The sequence below is a fragment of the Candida albicans genome, chromosome 2, assembly GCF_000182965.3.
Source record: "Candida albicans SC5314 chromosome 2, complete sequence".
Taxonomy (NCBI): Eukaryota; Fungi; Ascomycota; class Pichiomycetes; order Serinales; family Debaryomycetaceae; genus Candida; species Candida albicans.
The window spans coordinates 1,036,164-1,055,273 of NC_032090.1; the positions used below are offsets into that span (position 1 = coordinate 1,036,164).

General features: G+C 33.1%; 12 protein-coding genes and 1 non-coding gene across 13 annotated transcripts; 6 read left to right on the forward strand and 7 right to left on the reverse strand. All coding sequences in view use genetic code 12, as the record gives it.

The window, feature by feature from the left end:
• Positions 1-428: 428 nt before the first annotated feature.
• ABP2 (Abp2p) lies at positions 429-2,261 on the forward strand (the record flags this gene model as incomplete). Its single annotated transcript, XM_709795.2, has 1 exon — positions 429-2,261. The coding sequence occupies one exon, from the start codon at positions 429-431 to the stop codon at positions 2,259-2,261; it is 1,833 nt and encodes a 610-aa protein (XP_714888.2).
• Positions 2,262-2,450: 189 nt separating this feature from the next.
• Positions 2,451-3,440, reverse strand: CKA2 (casein kinase 2 catalytic subunit; the record flags this gene model as incomplete). The annotated part of the gene is made up of 1 exon (XM_709796.2): positions 2,451-3,440. One exon carries the CDS (start codon positions 3,438-3,440, stop codon positions 2,451-2,453), a length of 990 nt encoding a protein of 329 aa, XP_714889.1.
• Positions 3,441-3,904: 464 nt separating this feature from the next.
• CAALFM_C204990WA (uncharacterized protein) lies at positions 3,905-4,738 on the forward strand (the record flags this gene model as incomplete). The annotated part of the gene is made up of 1 exon (XM_709797.1): positions 3,905-4,738. One exon carries the CDS (start codon positions 3,905-3,907, stop codon positions 4,736-4,738), a length of 834 nt encoding a protein of 277 aa, XP_714890.1.
• Positions 4,739-4,793: 55 nt separating this feature from the next.
• Positions 4,794-5,645, reverse strand: MRPL10 (mitochondrial 54S ribosomal protein uL15m; the record flags this gene model as incomplete). The annotated part of the gene is made up of 1 exon (XM_709798.1): positions 4,794-5,645. One exon carries the CDS (start codon positions 5,643-5,645, stop codon positions 4,794-4,796), a length of 852 nt encoding a protein of 283 aa, XP_714891.1.
• Positions 5,646-6,224: 579 nt separating this feature from the next.
• tT(AGU)4 lies at positions 6,225-6,297 on the forward strand. The gene has a single exon. It is a non-coding gene; the product is annotated as a tRNA-Thr (tRNA).
• Positions 6,298-6,726: 429 nt separating this feature from the next.
• Positions 6,727-7,176, forward strand: CAALFM_C205020WA (uncharacterized protein; the record flags this gene model as incomplete). The annotated part of the gene is made up of 1 exon (XM_709799.1): positions 6,727-7,176. One exon carries the CDS (start codon positions 6,727-6,729, stop codon positions 7,174-7,176), a length of 450 nt encoding a protein of 149 aa, XP_714892.1.
• A 113-nt stretch (positions 7,177-7,289) lies between these two features.
• RHO3 (Rho family GTPase) lies at positions 7,290-8,013 on the reverse strand (the record flags this gene model as incomplete). The annotated part of the gene is made up of 2 exons (XM_019475228.1): positions 7,290-7,891; positions 7,983-8,013. The coding sequence occupies 2 exons, from the start codon at positions 8,011-8,013 to the stop codon at positions 7,290-7,292; spliced, it is 633 nt and encodes a 210-aa protein (XP_019330773.1).
• A 532-nt stretch (positions 8,014-8,545) lies between these two features.
• CAALFM_C205040CA (uncharacterized protein) lies at positions 8,546-9,412 on the reverse strand (the record flags this gene model as incomplete). The annotated part of the gene is made up of 1 exon (XM_709801.1): positions 8,546-9,412. One exon carries the CDS (start codon positions 9,410-9,412, stop codon positions 8,546-8,548), a length of 867 nt encoding a protein of 288 aa, XP_714894.1.
• A 294-nt stretch (positions 9,413-9,706) lies between these two features.
• CAALFM_C205050CA (glucose N-acetyltransferase) lies at positions 9,707-11,095 on the reverse strand (the record flags this gene model as incomplete). The annotated part of the gene is made up of 1 exon (XM_709802.1): positions 9,707-11,095. The coding sequence occupies one exon, from the start codon at positions 11,093-11,095 to the stop codon at positions 9,707-9,709; it is 1,389 nt and encodes a 462-aa protein (XP_714895.1).
• A 540-nt stretch (positions 11,096-11,635) lies between these two features.
• On the reverse strand, positions 11,636-12,034 carry CAALFM_C205060CA (sulfiredoxin; the record flags this gene model as incomplete). Its single annotated transcript, XM_709803.1, has 1 exon — positions 11,636-12,034. One exon carries the CDS (start codon positions 12,032-12,034, stop codon positions 11,636-11,638), a length of 399 nt encoding a protein of 132 aa, XP_714896.1.
• Positions 12,035-12,977: 943 nt separating this feature from the next.
• Positions 12,978-15,227, forward strand: FRE9 (Fre9p; the record flags this gene model as incomplete). Its single annotated transcript, XM_709804.2, has 1 exon — positions 12,978-15,227. One exon carries the CDS (start codon positions 12,978-12,980, stop codon positions 15,225-15,227), a length of 2,250 nt encoding a protein of 749 aa, XP_714897.1.
• A 295-nt stretch (positions 15,228-15,522) lies between these two features.
• Positions 15,523-16,509, reverse strand: CAALFM_C205080CA (25S rRNA (adenine2142-N1)-methyltransferase; the record flags this gene model as incomplete). Its single annotated transcript, XM_709805.1, has 1 exon — positions 15,523-16,509. One exon carries the CDS (start codon positions 16,507-16,509, stop codon positions 15,523-15,525), a length of 987 nt encoding a protein of 328 aa, XP_714898.1.
• A 203-nt stretch (positions 16,510-16,712) lies between these two features.
• MAK5 (putative ATP-dependent RNA helicase) lies at positions 16,713-19,061 on the forward strand (the record flags this gene model as incomplete). The annotated part of the gene is made up of 1 exon (XM_709806.2): positions 16,713-19,061. The coding sequence occupies one exon, from the start codon at positions 16,713-16,715 to the stop codon at positions 19,059-19,061; it is 2,349 nt and encodes a 782-aa protein (XP_714899.2).
• Between the last annotated feature and the right edge of the window lie 49 nt (positions 19,062-19,110).

Sequence of the window (19,110 nt, forward strand, 5' to 3'; positions counted from 1 at the left end):
AAGTACGATAATCATTCAATTTAACATGCACAGTTCAGACATTTCATTTTCTTGTTTAATTTTCGGTTTTGTTTTGTTATGGTTTGTTTTCTTATATTGTTTTTCTCTAATTAAATAATTAGCAAAAGCCATTCAAATACAAACATCCAATTATATATATAATTGTAGTTGATTTCCCTGTTTCAGTTTTTATTTTTCACTCTCCATCAACTTCAATTTCGCAACCACCAACAAGCTTAGAGTTTTTATTTGACATTTGTGAAACATATGTTTAACATTTCTAGAAATCCTTGATAATTACATTTACATTGAATATTTATTTCCTCCTTTAATTCCATTAGCCAGCCTAATCTGTTTTTTTTTTTTTCAATTTTATTTTCATTCTTACAACTAAATCCTCCAACCACTTCGCCCTTCTTAATCAAATCATGTTTCAAAAACAAAAAGTTTCACCTTGGGAATATTTACAAGAAGCCACGTTGGTCAAATGGGTTAATACAAAACTCATTGAGGACACCTTGAGTCCACAAACACCCACTTCATCATGCAAAAACATTTCCGAAACGATAAACAATTTAACCAGTGATTTACATGATAGTTTAGTATTGACTAAACTTGTCAATAGATTAATTTATGAAGTGACTTTGAACCCAGACCATCCAATGAACAAAAAAGCCAATTTATATTATCTCACGCCCATATACACCAAACCAACTTTTAAATTACAAAAACTAGAAAATCTACTGGATTTGCTCAAATTTTTAAATTTGATCCTTAGTATCAATGTCAGTTCCATAAGTCCAGAAAACATTTTTGATGGTGATCTTAAACTAACATTGGGGTTAGTTTGGTCGTTATTCATATTCAATACAGCAAGTGTATTTCCTGGAACTCCAACTTATCTGGGTATCAAAACAATTTTATTAAAATGGATTAATGGGATTTTAACAGATACATCTATAAGAAATTTTAGTAAAGATTGGGCTAATGAACCGGAAACAATTTTATGTGAAATAATATCTAATTATGATGCAAATATACCTTGTGGAATGAATTTATCAGAATTATTGGATTATCTTGAAGAATCTATTGCTTTTCCCAAACTAATAGAACCAGATGATTTCCAATATAATGATGAAAAATGTTTGATTGTTTTTTTGGTTGAATTATATAAGATTTTTGAAATTGAAAAAAGTTATAATAATGTTGCTGTTGATAATCTGCTTGGATTTGATCAAGTGATTACGGCAACGGTTGAAATTTTCAAATTGAAAAGTAAATACGAATCAGAAGCTTTGAAATTATCAAACCAATTAAATACTTTAATTAATCAATTATCTTTAGATATTTCTGATTTGAAAAATGATTTCACTATGGATATATTGTCTTGTTTAAAATTATTGGAAGATTCAATATTGGATTCAACAAAGTTGACTCATTTCCAAAATAGTTTTAATCATTTAAATGTAAAACTCACATCATTAGTCAATATATTACAAAGATTTCAAAATTTCCGATTTGAAATTAAATCCGAATTGGTCTATCAAAGCTATCCACAAATTATTCAAATACTTGGTTCAATCAAAAGCATGTTACAATCATTTGGAGACATTGATTATATTCCTGCAAGCAAAACGTTAAACATAGATCCTATTTCCACTAAATTAGAACAACTAATAACATTAGACTCTTTGATCTTAGCAGAAATCAGTGAAGTGATATTAAACACGAACAGTGAAGAATTATTCATTAAATTAAGTAAACTTAAAGATGTGAAAACAAAACACAAACTGGTGAAAACTGAATGTGAAACAACAATTGAATATTTCTTAGGATTTTTCCGTAAATTAGAAATGTTTGAATCTTCTTTACAATCATCACCTCCTTTAAAATATTTTGAAGCTCGTGATCCATCTGATTTTGATATCACCCCTGATATTTTTAATCAATTTAAAACTGTTATTTTAAGACATAATAATTGTCATCATGATAAATTATTTAGAGTTTTACAAGAACAATTTGTTCCTTCAGATTTTTCAAATACAACTCTTGAATTTTTCACTAGACTAATACCAATTAAAGCTTCTCCTATATCTTCAAATGATTCTAGTTTTGATTTAACTTCTTCAACTTCGGTTGATGATGATGATATTTTTGATGAGTTGCAACAAAAATTAGATTTCCATTTACTGCTCACAAATAATAAAATTTATGATATCCAAGAATTTATACGAAGATTTGAGAATGGGTTTAAATTGTAATGATCATGGAGGTGTTATTTCTTCTTTCGGTGTATTATTAGTACGTAGTGGTTCTTTATACATATATATATATATTAAATTTAATTTAGTAAGAGAAAATAAATAAATAGTTTTAATGTCGGTTGTTAATTGTGTTTGAGACATTTTATGCAGCAATGACTAATTGTATATATAATAAATTATATACTTCTATATCTTGAAAAATGGATGTTCCATTGCCTCTTTAGCTGTTGGTCTCAATTGATGATCATATGTTAACAATCTGTCTATTAAATCAAGTACTTCATCACTAATCAAATGTCTGTTATCATTATTGATGAAAGCTTTCCATGGTTTTCTTGGATAATTACCCAAAATATCATCATATTCTGAACTTAATTTTATCCCGTATTTGTTGACATATTTCATTAAATTTTCTGTTCCTAAAACTTTTGCAATCTGTACCAATTGGTCATTATTTGAATCACCTCTAAATAATGGTTCCTTTTTGAATATTATGGCACCCAACATACACCCTACTGACCATAAATCAAGTGAATAATCATATTGTTGTAAATTAATTAACAACTCTGGTCCCTTATGATATCTGGAAGCAACTCTAACATTATAGTCCATCCCAGCATGATAAAACTCTGCAAGCCCCCAATCAATCAAACGTAATTTTTTGTTCATTGGATCAATCATAATATTTTGTGGTTTGACATCTCTATGAATAATACCCATCGAATGTGAATAATCCAATGCAATCAAAAGTTGTGTGAAATAATATTGGATATCTTTAATGGTGAATTTAGGATACAAAACTCTAAAATCAACATTATTAACTCTTTCAAATATAAATGCAGGAATTTTCGATTGTTCATCTCTAACAACATCCAATAATCCAATAATATTTGGTCCTCCAGTTAAATTTTGTAATATTTTGACTTCACGATATATTTTCTTTAATTTAACTGGTTTTAATACTTTGATGACACATGGTTCATCATTTAAAACATTGACACCTTGGAAAACTTCTGAATATTTACCTCTTCCTATTTTACTGACAATCTCATAGTTCTTTATAAGCCCCCATTGTATTTTATGATTCTCATAATCCCAATATTCAGTAGGTTTATTTTCATTCACGTCAGCATAGACTCTGGCTATTGAGTATGGTCTTGATTTTGAGCTAATCATTACTAATAATAATTATTGATATGTGTGTATAAATATATATGGATATATAATATGGATTAATTGAGGAATAAAGTTTATTTAAATATATTAATCCAATCTGTGATAAATTAAAAATTATTTATTATAATTGATTATTAGTATGCCCCAATAATTTAAGATGGCAAGTTTTCAAAGTAATGTTGAATAGTGTATCGTTGTTGTTGTTGTGATGATGAGAGATACTCTTTGACAAATTTTTTTTTCCTCTCTCTGTCTCTTTTTCCTTTCAAAGGCAGAAGAAGAAGAAAAGCAAAATTTAGGAAAACGAACAAACATACTAATACAGATTGATTCATACACACGCATATTTCATTTTTTTTCTTTCTTTTCTGGTTAGTATAACTAGTAAAGTGTGAAGCGTAAACGCATTATCTTTATTTTCATTACCCAAGGAGATTTACTATCACAAACTTCAAGATTGTTTTATGAATTACTTAACAACTATACAACTATATGAGTCAAAAAAGAATGTTATAAATGATATACAACTATGGTCTACAAATAAAACTTTGAAATTGCCTACCATTACTTCTTGCAAACCAATATCTTACATTAAATACGCTTCATTGCCATTTTATCTAGTATACTGTTGTCCAATAATTGTATATACCGATGATCTGGATACATCTGATTATTTCAAAACTAAATTAGTGGAGACTCCGTTGTTGTCAAATGGAAAGAGTGGTGGTGTTGGTGGTGGTGGTATTGGTTTACTTTGTAAAGTGGATGTCAACACTTTTCTAGTGTTTTATTACGAAGATAATGTCAAAATGTTGGTTTTAAAATTTTCCAAATTCATTGAAACATTACCACAGTTGGATATTCCATCTATCCCTAAGGATACATTACTAGATTTAAAACCATCTAAAAGAATACGAACCAACACAAAAATTATTGACAAGATTATAGAAAAGAAGAAGCAAAGACTGAATCTGTTTATAGCTAATCCAAACACAACCAAGGTGAATATTTCTAGTGGCTCACTGATATTGACAAATCAAGACCAAATCAATACGGCAATTAACAAAATAATCTTTTCGGGGTTGCGAATACGGGGATTGTCATCAAACGTTGCTTCTTCTTTGAATGATAAACTTACAATTAAAGAAATCCACCAGATGACATTCAAGGCAACACAATTTGCATTGAGAAAACATAACTATAGTTTTAACAAACGGGAAACAAAGAAGCCACTACGATTAAACGATCTACAAGATATTATTGAAAATCTATTGCAATTATTTGTTGATATTGAATAGGTTTAGGTTTGAGTTTAAGTTTTAGATTAAAGTTCAACTATATACATGTTAATCTCTAGACATCGCTAACACTGATTGTTTTTGATGGTTTGTAACTAATTGTAGAAGCTTCTTCTAATTGTTCTTCCAATGATTTAAATTTAGATAACTTCTTGGTTGGTTTTTTATTAGCAAGTTCTTCACGAGCTTTTTCCAAAGGATCCAACAATATTGATCTATCCTTTTGTAAATATCCTCTTTTGTCAGGATTAGAATAAAATTCAATATCTCTTTTGTGTGTTGGTCTAGCTTGTAAAGGGACGTAACCTCTCTTTAAAAGAAATTGTTCTGGGTTCACATGAGCTCTTAAACCCAATCTTGTGAAATATCTTGCTGTAAAAGAATTACCTGCTTTTTCAATTGCTTGAATGGCAATATCACTAGCTCTAGAAGCTTCAATATTTAATGGAACATTATAATTCTCAACTCCTTTACCCAAAATTTTAATACCATCTTTTAAACTCCCAGTTACAAGTCCACAATCTTTCATTACTTTTATATTCAAAGTTTCACCTTTTTGTAATGGAATTCTACCATTATCCCAAAAATCTTGAATTTTCAGTAAATTAACTTCTTCTAATACTGTTTGATATGGTTTTCTAAAACCAGTAATTGGGAAACGTTTGTAATATGGTGTTTGACCCCCTTCAAACCACCATGGAACTTTACTTCTAGCCTTTTGACCTTTTTGCCCACGTCCTGCTGTTTTCCCCTTACCTGATGATTGACCACGACCCAATTTTTTATAATTGAATGTAGAACCTTCATGAGGTTTCAAATAACCTAAAGCTCCAAGTTGTCGGATTGGAGTCAAGAAACTTGCTTTACTTATTGCAAGCTTTTGTGTTAATGAAGGTAGACTGAACATTAGACAACAAGTTTATGTGGGATGTATAATCGTTGTAAACCTTTGGTTATAATTTTGTTCAGAAAAGAAAATTTTCACGCTTGATACTCAGTGCCAGAAAAAAAATACACATACATGAATGTCGTGCAGAGCTGATCAATTATGGATCAACAAAATTTGGTAGCTCTATGTTGAAATGATTTACCAGAGTTGATTCAATCATATATAGCCGACTATGATTATTATAAGTAGATAAACAAGTAACAGCTGATTGTTGTATTGGCTGACTTACTTTTAGTCCTACAAAAAAATGTTTCGCTAACTAAATGAGAACTGAGTATCCGCAATAATTTCATCAATAATTTATGCTAATTTACAATTAAAAAATACACAACGAGACAGCTCTTGTTTCGAGTGTTATTGCTACATGGATTCAGATAAAAATCACAGTGCTTAATAAAAGAAACAGCACTCTCCATTGGCTACAAAAACAGACTCATGTGTAACCAAAATCCTCCAAAAATATAAAGCTCAAAAACAGTAAAATACACTACTATTTATGTTTAAAAAAATTCAGCACCTTTTGTGTCAACATGTAAAGCTCTTATGGCCAAGTTGGTAAGGCACCTCACTAGTAATGAGGAGATCGTAGGTTCGAATCCTGCTGAGAGCATGTGTTTATATGTTTTGTTATTTTTTTGCATCAGAAACAAAACGATGTAAGTGTTGTTTGGGATGTGATTGAATTTTTTTTCTTTCGTTGGTTTTTTATTAGACCATTTAAAATCGCGCGAATGTAGTAGAGTATTCTCACTGATTATCTGATTGATGCCACCAAAACTGTTTCCTAGCTGAGATGAGTGCCATAATCTATTCGAGCCTAGTCTAGAGCTATCAAAGGGTTTATCTCCTATTATACGAAGTGGTGAGTATTCTTAAATGCAAATTCGAAAGAGCTCAGTTTTTTTTAGGTCAATCTGAAAGTGATTCTGAGTTTTGAAAAATTTCTTGTTCGTGGAGAAACAAAAAGGAAAGAAAAAAAGAAAAATCCAATTCTCTTTCTCAGATAACTGTTAATTATTCCTACACCATATACTTCAACATGAGTAAAGATGATAAAGATTTAGAAGAGATTTGGAAATTGTTTCAAGATTCAAATGAAGATGTACAGAAAAGAAGAAAAGAAATAACAAAATCTATTCAAAAAGATACAAGTTTGAATGAATACCCTGGACTGGTGTCGATGATGACTGCATTAGACGAGTTAATCGCTTGCTTTGCATTGGGAGGTCAAGTGAAAAACTATTATAGATATGGAACTTATGACTCATGTACAAGACAGAGAGAAAAATTTTGGTTTGCTATAAAACATGGATCATTTAGAGAACAGGAAGAAAGACCGCTTGAAGAATCGAGCGAAAGGGAGTTGACCAATCGTATCAAAGTGCAAGAATTTTATAAAAAGAGATTCCTTGAAGATAAAGCCAAGGGAAGCTCAGAGGATATTTGGAACAAACGTGAGGAATTATTAAGTAACCCTTTCAAGAAATAAATGTAGATTTAAAATGTACGCATATTAATATTAATGATTAAAACTATAATAACAATACCAAAAAAAAACGCCAACGCCAACACCAACACCAACACCAACACCAATGACAAAACTTACATAACTACACAACCTTTCTTTTGTGGTTCATTGTCATTGGCACCTTTAGGTTTGGCATTAAGGGCACATCTTGCAGCTTCAGAAAATGCTTCGTTAACACCCTTGTTCTTCTTAGCAGAGCACTCCAAGTATCGTAAGGCCCCAACTTTCTTAGCCACAGCTAACCCTTCTTCGTATGTAATCAATCTCTTTTGTGAAGAGTAAGGATTTGATTGTTGCTGATCTTCTATATCCTCATTATTTCTTAAATCACACTTCAATGCCACCAATACCAACTTTACCCCTTCACAATGATCTGCAATTTCCCCTACCCATTTACTTTGAACATTTTCAAGCGAGTCTGGTGAATCAACAGAAAAACACAACATAATACAATGGGTATCGGAATACGATAAAGATCGCAACCTATCAAACTCTTCTTGTCCTGCTGTATCCCATAATGACAATTGAACGGATTGACCATCAATAAATATATCATGCACGTAATTTTCAAACACTGTAGGCTCATAGACTTGGGGAAAATATCCTCTAGTGAAGACATTCAAAAGCGATGTTTTACCACACGCACCATCTCCAAGAATGACAATTTTTCTTTGAACTAGTTGGGATATATTTTGTTAGTATTCCTGATCTAAGATTAGTCTAGTTATATATCTTGTTCCTATCTTCTCCTTATTCTCAATACATACTTGTTTTTTGACCACCACCACAAAGAGGCATGTTTTAATGATATTTAAGGTACCCTTTGATGAAACTGAAAAAGTAGTCCTCGGCTTAGACTACTGGTATAAAAGAACTGAAAACAAAAAAAAAAATAATGACAAAATAACTTTTAATGATTTTGAAAAGTTTTGGAAAAGACGAACAGGTTGACTCGTTGATAATTGTCGTGTTGTGTAATGTTGTTCACTTAAAGAGTGTATATTGTTGTTACGTTTTCTTAATTTTTTTTTTCTGGTTGTTTTGTTGTTCTTGTTCTTGTTGTTGTTCTGTTGTTTATTTGTAGGGCGAATTTTATTTACCGTTTCCCTTTTTTTATTTTTCTCGTTTGGTCTATTTGACACATACGCACACAAATCACCGTGAAAAGGCTGTGCCCAAAAATACCACTACAATACTAGATCTACACTAAATAGGTTTCAAAGCTGGTATTCAATAATTTAATTTAATATAATATTTAGTTTTTCTTCTTTTTAAAACAGAACCTTAAGTAACATATTTCTATTTAACCCCCAAGTTTTGCATCTTTTCTCTATTCTTTATCGATTAAATCTTCAAGATACATAGATGGAAGAGTTTTTCTATTGACCGGTGCATTAAGTTGTTGTTGTTGTTGTTGCTGTTGTTGTGATGATGGAGCAACCAGTCCATGTTGAGATAAAGAGTAATCACTGTTATTGACCTCTTGGTTGATATACAAATTAGGCACCGCTTGTGAGTGTCTATTAGTAGCAAGTGAAGGGTTACCCAAATTGCTTGTAGAACCACCAAAAGACAAGTTGGTCAATGAAGGATTGTAGTGACTAGATCTAACCCTCTTATGTTGCATAACTTCGGCAGTCGGAGAAACAAACATCTTGGTCAAATCATGTTTAGACGTTACTGCAGCTCCAACTTCAGACTGGTAAATTGTGGAGTTGTCACCCGTCTGTGAACCATTTACATTTGCAAAAGACTTATTCAACAAAGGTAATTTGGAAACAGAACCACCATAATCGCTAGTAAAATTGTTCAAACTTGTTTGAGGAGTCACACCGGAATAACCATAGGCATTTGTATTGTTACTTTGATATTTCTCATATAATTTTCTATCGTCGGCATTAGATTTCTTAGCCAATTTTGATGCAGTTAACGAAACAATCAAATGGTATAAAATAAACCCTAACAAAATGGCACCCACAATGGCACCCACAGCAATGAAAACTGTCCCGGCTGGATTTGATTGTCTTATTATATACGGGTTATTGTTATTGGGAGGGACAGAAACAGATGGTGTAGTATAAGCGTTGGGATCAGACAACGTTGGCATCGCCTCAGTCGATGTGGTTGAATCAGCTCGTTTGGCATTAGTAATATGATTAGCCGCCCGCAAAGTAAGTATCACAACATTATCATTCATGTTAGCTGTAGATAAAAATTAATAAAACAAAGCGATAGGATAAAAGTGATATACTTTTTTGTTTTAAAAAAAGAATGGTATTCTTTCTTATTTGAATATGATCTAGGTTGTATTTTTTTTTTCTTCAAGTTTCATGATTTGTTTCTCTTTTGTTTTTTTTTTATTGTATTGTTAATGATTCCATTTATAGAATTTTACAAACAACAGCTTTAAAAAAGTTTATATGCAGTCAAAACACCGAACTACTACTACACACATTTCTACACTTCTTCTACTCTGTAGTCTATTCTAATACTAAGCAAACCAATATCCCAGTCTTTCTTTGTAGAATTGTTCTCTAAACCAATTCCATATCAGAACACTATCACAATCATCAGTTAATCGAGGTTTGTACACCGGATAGTCTTTGTGGAACTTTTCCATATCGCCTTTATCACAATATATTTTTTTGATGTTGTAATGTTCTTCATTATTTTCCTCTTCCCATGGTTTAGGTATAGGGCTATCTGAAAAATGTACCACTTTGATTTTCTTAAAAAATTCTAATGGCAGCCAGCCTTTATTTGATTTTTTATTTATGAATGGTAAATATTGGGGTTCTACTACAAACCGCTCGTGCCATTCTTCACCAAATTCCCCAGTTAAAACACCATACACCCGATGAGGTAAGATCCCCACATTTATTCTCTTGCGTTGTAGCTCATTATTCAAATATTTGTTTAATATCTCCATATCATAATCATTTGGCTTTCTTAAGCTACCCCGATTCGTTATAGACCACCACCATGGATTGTGAATATACCTCATCAACTCTTGGAAGGTATTCTTTGATGGAGTTATCACCATTATATGATTAGCGAAAAAATGATTAGCATTATCGAAATAATGATTTTCATAAATTAGCAGGGGCAACAAATTGAAATCCTGATATATGCTCAAATCATTAACGAGCTTTTTCATCCTGAGTGAATATCGCTTTTTATTTGGTATTTCAACATTCTTTCTAGGTCTTGGGCTTTTACCTTCAACAACATTATTTAGCCAATAGGCCTGGGGCAGGGCAAACGATAATTCCTGTGGAATTTTAAACAACTCGTCAATGTGATTGAATCTGCTTTCCATATTGTCAAAATCAATTTCATTTGGAATATCAACAAGCATTGAATCAGAATCAAAAAATACAATTCTATCATACTCAACTTGATTGAAGATGTGGAATTTGGTAAACGAAGCTGCCCAATTAGAATCATCTTGATAACTTGCTTTTATCAAAGGTGCAGCTTTTAAGGTGATTTTGTATTGGTTTGCCACTTGGTACAACTCACTCCATTTATCACTAGCATAGTAATGTAGGACTTCATCATAAATAATAACCAAGTTGGGTATTTTGGTGTTTGCTTTACGCAAGTGAATGAAATTAATTATTGCAAGATTCAAATAGTCATAGTTGGTTGCATACTGCATGTACGCATACTTGTCCACGTTTGAAAATGGCTGTTTTCCGTAGTAGTCAATGACTTCTTCTGGTAAAACTTTAAGATGAGATTTTAACCCCTTTTCGTTTACTACATCTGTAGTTTCAAGTACAACATGTGAAATAAGAAAATAAATTCCTATAAATGCAGCAACCTTGAATTCCCAATTTTTTAGTAATGCCTTCCAGGACAGACTTTTTGACGTCATTTGAATAGTCAAACTGTTGTAGTTGTAATTGCTTATTTATTGATCGAAGTGGCACACCAAGAATTTTCAATTTTTTTTTCAAACTCGTCGCGTCGTACATGATGATTATTAAATTGAATAGACCAATGCTACCATGTAAACAGAAGAACGGATACAAGGCTTTTTCTGCAAATGAATAATTTAATTGAAAACACCTTTCGAGATACTCAGATCAATATTAAGAAGAGCAATAGATACTGGAAATTATCCTCAATTGGTCTATTATTGAACAGGGCGTAACTTTCCAGAGATTACAAACTGATATCAGCAAGCTTACTAACTTTGTTCATGCTGTATCTGATCATCCAATAATGATTGCCATACAGCAACACCTAACATTGGAAACAAAGCTATAAACTAATAAGCTACTTCAAGTACAAGAACAATTTTATTTTTGATCCACTCAATATATTTCTATTTTATTTAATTTTACACAAGAATGCATAGTGGTAACTGAATTAGTATCACTCCTAAACAGGGTTACAAATAACATCCATTCTGCTAACTTGATGATTCAGAATCCACACTATCAAAGAGAGCATCCACTGAGGCTCCCAAATATATCCTCAATGACTTTCTAGTTGCTGGTAGAATTCTGGACTTGACCATAACTTCCTTTTCTGTTTCTTTGCTTATTCTATCGTATGCTTGAAAACGATGACAACCACCAAATGCAAAATAAAAGTTTTTTCCATTTTCTCTGATCTTGAAGACATCTATTGGAGGTAGTTCACCAGCAGTTATATCTTCGACCTTGCAAGTTGCCGATTCCATTGGCACTCCTTTCAACGTGGAGAGCATTGCATCTATTTTCTGATAATCCAACACCGGTGGAATTGGTCTTTTGATTTCTGACAAGGGAACATATTCTGTAGCTAATCTCGATGTGTACATAGACATTTTGAACGTTTATAATACTAATCTATCTTGAACTGGTTGATGCTTTGAATGAGTAAACCTAATATTGTTGTATTCAAAAACATATTGCTATCTTTTTATAGTCTGTGTTGAATGTTTCACAAAGGGCGACAATTATTCATACATTTTGTAGTTCCAGAATTGCTGATTTGTCAGGCATGTCGCGACCATTTTTCTCTCTCACTTTGAAATGTCGCAGAAACAAATTTTGTCGTAGATTCATTGTATTCATTAGTCATCGAGTCATCTGTAGAGATTCTGATTTCTACCATTGTTACCAAAGAATTGAATATCTACATGTATTGATGACCATATTCTTTGTATCTAGTGAAAGAAGCAAATATAGAAGTTTAAGCCTCAAACTATAGAGAAGTACGGATCCGATATTCACTTGGCGATTATTCCGTGATACTCCGTTGTAAATTAAAATGAGAACCATTGATATCTCATTTTTTTTGACAAACTATGGCGTCATGAACCTCCTTTTTCCCAACTCTATAGTGATTTTGTACCTTAGTTATTCCATATAACAAGAAAAAGAATTATCCCTTGGCTTGAAATATTTTATATTACTATGCATGGTTAGAAGATTATTATTGATTTCAAGGAGTAATGTTTGGACTTCTCAAAACTCTCCTTGACATTAAAATTAGCTGAATGATGTGGCGTTTTTCTTTGTTCTCACTTATCTTTTTCATCAGCCAAAGATGTATGCAATTCCGATCGGAAATCAATTTTGCACAAGAAAAAAGAACGGTAATGATCCCGCCCAGATCGCATCTTTTTTTTTTTAAAGAGAATTTTTCTTGGTTAAAATATTTATGAACGAGTTTTTAGATGGAATAGATAAGTATAATCCTAATTCCTTTTTTCCTTTCTAGAATACCACTACTAGTTTATTACAAACCATTATCAGCAATTCAACATGTATTATCCAGCAATATGTATATCTGTTGCCATATCAATTGTCTTAGTACCTTTTTTGATTCCCATCCGACTAAAAAGCCCTGTGTATCGCAGAATTAAAGCTTCACTTATAGTTGGCTTGATTATTTCAATATTAACAGCAGTAGCTCCAGAAACGGCTCAGATAGGAGCTCCATTCCATAAATATGGAAAACCAAAGATTGCATTTTTTGGATGCAATTACCAAATAATGTTAACTACAGCAAGATTTTGTTCAACAAACGCCACTTTTGAATGGTGTTATTGCAACAATTTTCCAGCTTTTGCTACTCTTGCTCATTGCTATCAGGTGGGTCATCCTGGAGAGCTAGAATCATTAATTTCCATGTGCAAGCCATTCAACAAAACCATAACAATGTCTACTGTTAACGATGCCGAGGAGTATTACAAGAACCATGCAAAACCAGTGGAGGAAATACACAAACTTCCCAATTATAGCCAAGCCAATTTTCCAGTGCAGTTGAATGAGTCCGAAATATTTATCTTCAAACAGTCATATGAACAGTTCTTAGGGAATTATGACAAATCGGTGGATTACGGATGGTATCTAGTATTATACTGGGTCGTCGTGATAGCAGTAGTAAGCATAGGTAACTGGATCAAAATAATTTTTCCTAATCTCACCAAAGCATTGACAGATCCAGTTAGCAATTGGTATAGAAAACACATCAGCACTCCAGCCACGGGCTCCAGAAATAAAACCAACGAGCTTCATCTAACAAAAGGTCTTGAGATGTTAGTGCCATCAAGGCTTGAAACAATAATATTAACTGGTATGACAGTTATATGTCTCAAAATGCTTATTGGAGATTTTCAATACGTCGAAGGTAACCCAATTTTCCATTCTAAAATAAATGCTTTATTGAGATTTTACGCTGTGAGAACAGGTTTGCTTGCAAGTGCTCTAATGCCTTTATTGATTCTATTTGCAGGAAGAAACAATTTTCTTCAATGGGTGACCCGATGGGATTACTCAACCTTTATCATGTTTCACAGGTGGCTTTCAAGAATCATTGTGATTTTATTCTTAGTACACTCAGTATGCTACTCTTTGTATTTGAAACAACACTCAAAAAAGCCTGAGGCGTACATTTATTGGGGATTTACTGCAATGTTGGCCGGTCTTATTATTTTGGTTCAAGGTTTGCTAGTATTAAGAAGGCGATGGTACGAAATGTTTTTGATATTGCATATTATTTTGGCTATAGTTTTCATTGGTGGTGCTTGGAAGCACGTTGACGCATTATATTGTGTTTGGTTTTACTACACGTCTGCTGCCGTTTGGGCATTTGATAGAATAATCAGAATATGTCGACTTGTTTCGTTTGGATTTCCCAAAGCCCAAGTTTACTTGCTACCAGATGAGACATTAAAAGTTGTTGTACCAAAGCCAGACAATTGGGAAGCTGTTCCTGGTGGTCATGCATTTATCCACTTTTTGAGATTTGATTGCTTTTGGCAAAGTCATCCATTTACCTACACTACATCAGAAAGGGATATCACATTATTTATAAAGGTAAAGAAAGGAGTCACGACATCATTATGTCGGTATTTGAAATCTAACGAAAACTGTTCTGCCAGTATTCGAGTTGCAATTGAAGGGTCTTACGGTGAATCAACCCCTGCAAAACATGCTGACATGGCAGTTTTCATTGCTGGTGGGAATGGAATACCTGGTATATTTGCTGAAGCACTTGATATCAATAGACACCAAGAACTGAAACATACAGTGAGGTTGATTTGGGTGGTCAGAGAATATAATTCATTACTTTGGTTTTATGAAGAATTGATGTCATTAAAAGATACACAAATTGAAACCACTATATATATTACCCGACCAGGTATATTGGTAAACGAGGATGATTTCAATAAAAGATTGCCAAGAATGGGCCAAAATATGGAAAATGAATTACAGCCTTTGTTGCAGAAATCAGTACCTGCTGCTTATAATTCAGAACCAGTGAATTCAGTTGGAGGAATACACAGCCAAATTAGGGAAGAGCTATTTCATATAAAAATCATTGAAGGTAGACCAAGTATCGAAAAGGTAATTGCAACATGCATTGAGGATAGTTCAGGATCAGCATGCTTTGTTACGTGCGGGCATCCTGCAATGGTAGATGATATAAGAGCTGCAGTAGCTAATAATATTGATAACAAAGAGGGAAAAAGAGTAGATTATTATGAACAATTACAGGTTTGGGCATAGAGAGTTTTTTTTAGTTTTAAGAGGGTTTTATAGATTCATATATACACATTAGGTAATTCAGTTCTATTCAGATAATTAAACAAGTATATACACTTTTTTAGATTATAGTTTTAATATAATGAGAGATTAATTTGTACTAAATTTGAAATCTTTGGTTCAATTCTGAATCATGGCTTACATCCAGTTAGGTTAGCCCCAAGTTTGAATAAAACATCTCTAAATTCCAACCCAAACTGTATGACGTTCCAAAATCAATCGTATGAAGCATCTGCTTAGGTAAACCTGACCAAATGTATCATGCTAGCGTAATGCAAAAGTTATTTCTATTGGATCCCGAGTGTAACTCTTTCTTTGGAATTTTCTTCTTTAAATTCACCTTCCCATTCCAATCGAATAGCCAATATACCACCTTATTTCCTTCATAAGAAAAAGTCTGAGTAAATCCCAACGCAGTCATTATTTCTATTAGCTTCTCGTTATCAAAATATCGGGAATTAGAAACACAAGGTAACGGCAATACCAAAAACAAGGCACTCATTGCGTGTTTAGGCTTCTTCAAAAATTTGGTTATTCGAAGCAACATCTCTCCTCTTTCTTTTGGTGAAGGAACAAAGTTTATAACCAAAGAACAGGAAATTAGATTAAACTTTTCCGATTCCTTCTGAGGAAGTGGCCGATCCATAAAATTTTGTTCAAGTATCAATGAGTTTTGGGAATTCAAATCAATGCGAACAACATCATCAAATATTGAACTTGTGGATATTGCATTATAAGGACTAAGACAGCCAATTTCCAAGGCATTTACATTTTGAAGTTTCAGTTTGTACAAGTCCAGTTTCAACCATTCTACCAACTTTTTAGAAGAGTCTCCACCTCTCTTACTTGCTTGACCTTGAGTTGATGCAGATTGGTAAGCTTCAATGCCTCCCCGCTGTTTAATTTCAGCATCTATGCATGCCAATGTTGTGATGAGATCATTCTTATTAAGGGTATGGTCTATTTTGTAGATTGGATTCTCCGAATATTTCAAAGGCAAAACAAACCCTTTAAAGGAATCTTGGTAAATAGACATTTCTTCAATCTGATGGTAGTCATTTTTGGAAATTTGTGGAATAATCTTCTGAAGTTTGGCTAGAACAGAGTCTTTACTCTTTTGTAGCACATGAAATCTACGTATAATTTCTCTCGCCCTTTGTGGCTTTAGACTTTTAGGAACACCATGTTTTCCTGTAATTGTCTTAGGTGCTTTAAGTAAACCTGATCGTGATTTCTTTTTAGCCATGTATGTAGAATTTGGCTTTTGGGGACAGCTCTGGTGTGAGGGTTTTCAAATACTCATTAAAATCTATGGTACATTCTTCGCAGTCGGGATCACTTCAGATGAGCATTGCGATTTTTTTTTTCTTTCACTATTTTTTTTTTTTCAATTCTAAACCTCTGTCTTTTGATATTTGATAAAATACTACACTTAAGTACTATTAAACAATGGCAAAGCAAGGAAAGAATAAGGTTTCAAAACCAAGAAAACCACCTACTTTGAAACAAAAACTCAAAAAGGAATCAAAAGTGGTGAAAGCTAAAGATTTACAATGGAAACTAGTTGATATCCCAGACAATTTGGGTGATTATGAAGGATTCTATGGATTAGAGGAAATAGACGGAGTTGATGTCCAAATAGTTAACGGGAAAGCCGAGTTTATAGTACGTGATAACGGTAAAGTGGAAAATAAATCAAAAAAAGAAGAGACAAATGAAAACGGCGAAAACAACATGGATGTTGAAGATAATGAAACACCAGAAGTTGAAGACGAGAAGCCAACTGAACAAGAAGAAGAAGAAGAAGAAGAAGAAGAAGAAGAAGAAGAAGAAGAAGAAGAAGAAGAAGAAGAAGAATTTGCTGGTTTTGAAGATGATGAAAATAATCAAGAAGATGCCAATACTAGTGAAAGAGTGTCCAACAATGATAAAGACGACAAGTTAGCAGAATCAAATGATGAATTGAATGCTGTATCATTTGCCAACCTTGATTTACCTTTACCAGACGATAACGAGATAAACTTACCAAATTGGCAAGAAGGAGATTTGGGATCATCTATTAGTGCTTATACACTTTATGGGTTATCCCAGTTGGACTTCAAAAAACCAACACCAATTCAAAAAGAAACTATTCCAATTGCATTACTGGGAAAAGATGTCATTGGTAAGGCAACAACTGGGTCAGGTAAAACATTAGCATATGGGATCCCAATTTTGGAAAAGTATATTCAATCTTTGAACTTGATCAAACAAAATAATAAAGATAAGAAAATTAACCATCCGACAGGGATTATCTTTGCTCCTACAAGAGAGTTGGCTCACCAAGTTGTTGACCATTTAAATAAATTGGCAAAATATTCACCATTGTCCACCAGGGGAATTGTGAGTATAACTGGAGGTCTTTCCATACAAAAGCAGCAACGATTGTTGCGTCATGGTCCTGGAATAATTGTTGCAACACCGGGAAGAATGTTAGAATTGGTTCAAGGAGACTCCGAATTGGCTAAAAGACTTGCGTCCATCGACATAATAGTATTGGATGAAGCAGATAGATTGTTACAAGATGGTCATTTTGATGAATTCGAGAAAATATTAGAATTGTTTGGTAAGAATAGACCGAAAAGCAAATCCATTGAATGGAAATGGCAGACTTTGGTCTTCAGTGCCACATTCTCGAGAGATTTGTTTCGAAAATTAGATAGACATCAAAAGGGTAAAAGTAGTTCATTGATGGGAAATGATGAGATTGTCCAGTTGTTAAATGAGAAGTTGAAATTCAAAGACAAAAAACCTACTCTTGTTGATGCCAATCCAAAGGAAATTGTTTCAGGGCAAATCACAGAGGCATTGGTTGAATGTGGCCCTACAGAGCGTGACTTATACTTGTACTACTTTTTGTTAATGTACAAGGGATCGACTCTAGTATTTGCTAACTCAATAGACTCCGTCAAGAGATTGGTTCCATTGCTAAACAATCTTAACATACCAGCATTCTCAATACATTCATCAATGATTCAAAAACAAAGATTGAGGGCATTAGAGAAATTTAAGGAAGCAAGCCAAAAGAACGAAGTAGCTGTATTAGTTGCTTCGGATGTAGCTGCAAGAGGGTTAGATATACCAAACATCGACCATGTTGTCCATTACCATTTGCCTAGGTCTGCTGATGTATACATTCATCGATCCGGAAGAACTGCTAGAGCAGGAAAAGAAGGTGTATCTGTTATGTTTTGTTCACCTCAGGAGGCTTCAGGACCTTTGAGAAAGTTACGTCGTTTAGTAGCTGGCAACTCTAACAAAGAATCGAGATTAAATATGCATAACGATGTCAAGTTGCTTCCAATAGAAATGGATTTAGTGTCACAAATCAAACCTAGAGTGGAAATCTCATCCAAGTTAGCGGATGCAAGTATTTCATCTACCGCAACAAGAAAAGAAGATTCTTGGGTAAAACAAGCAGCCGAAGATTTGGGATTGGACGATTTATCTGGGCTTGAGGATTTTGAAGACGATATCATTAAGAAGCAGCGTAAGAGAAAAGAAGGGAAGATGTTGTCTAAAGACGAAACCAAGGCATTGAAATATGAATTAAAGACTCTTTTGGCTAATCCAATCAAGAAGAATACCCGTAAATCTTACATCACAAGCGGTCTCCAGAATTTGGCTCATCAAATGGTTACTGGTGCTCATCACGATGATGTCTTGGGTCACGAGAAAGTCAATGCATTAAGTGATTTAAAAGGTTCAAAGAATAAAAACAAAAAAATAGAAAAGAAGAGAATTTCCAAAAAGAAGTAGTTTAAAATAAATTAGTGTATTACTGTATAATAATATATGTAGAAGAAAG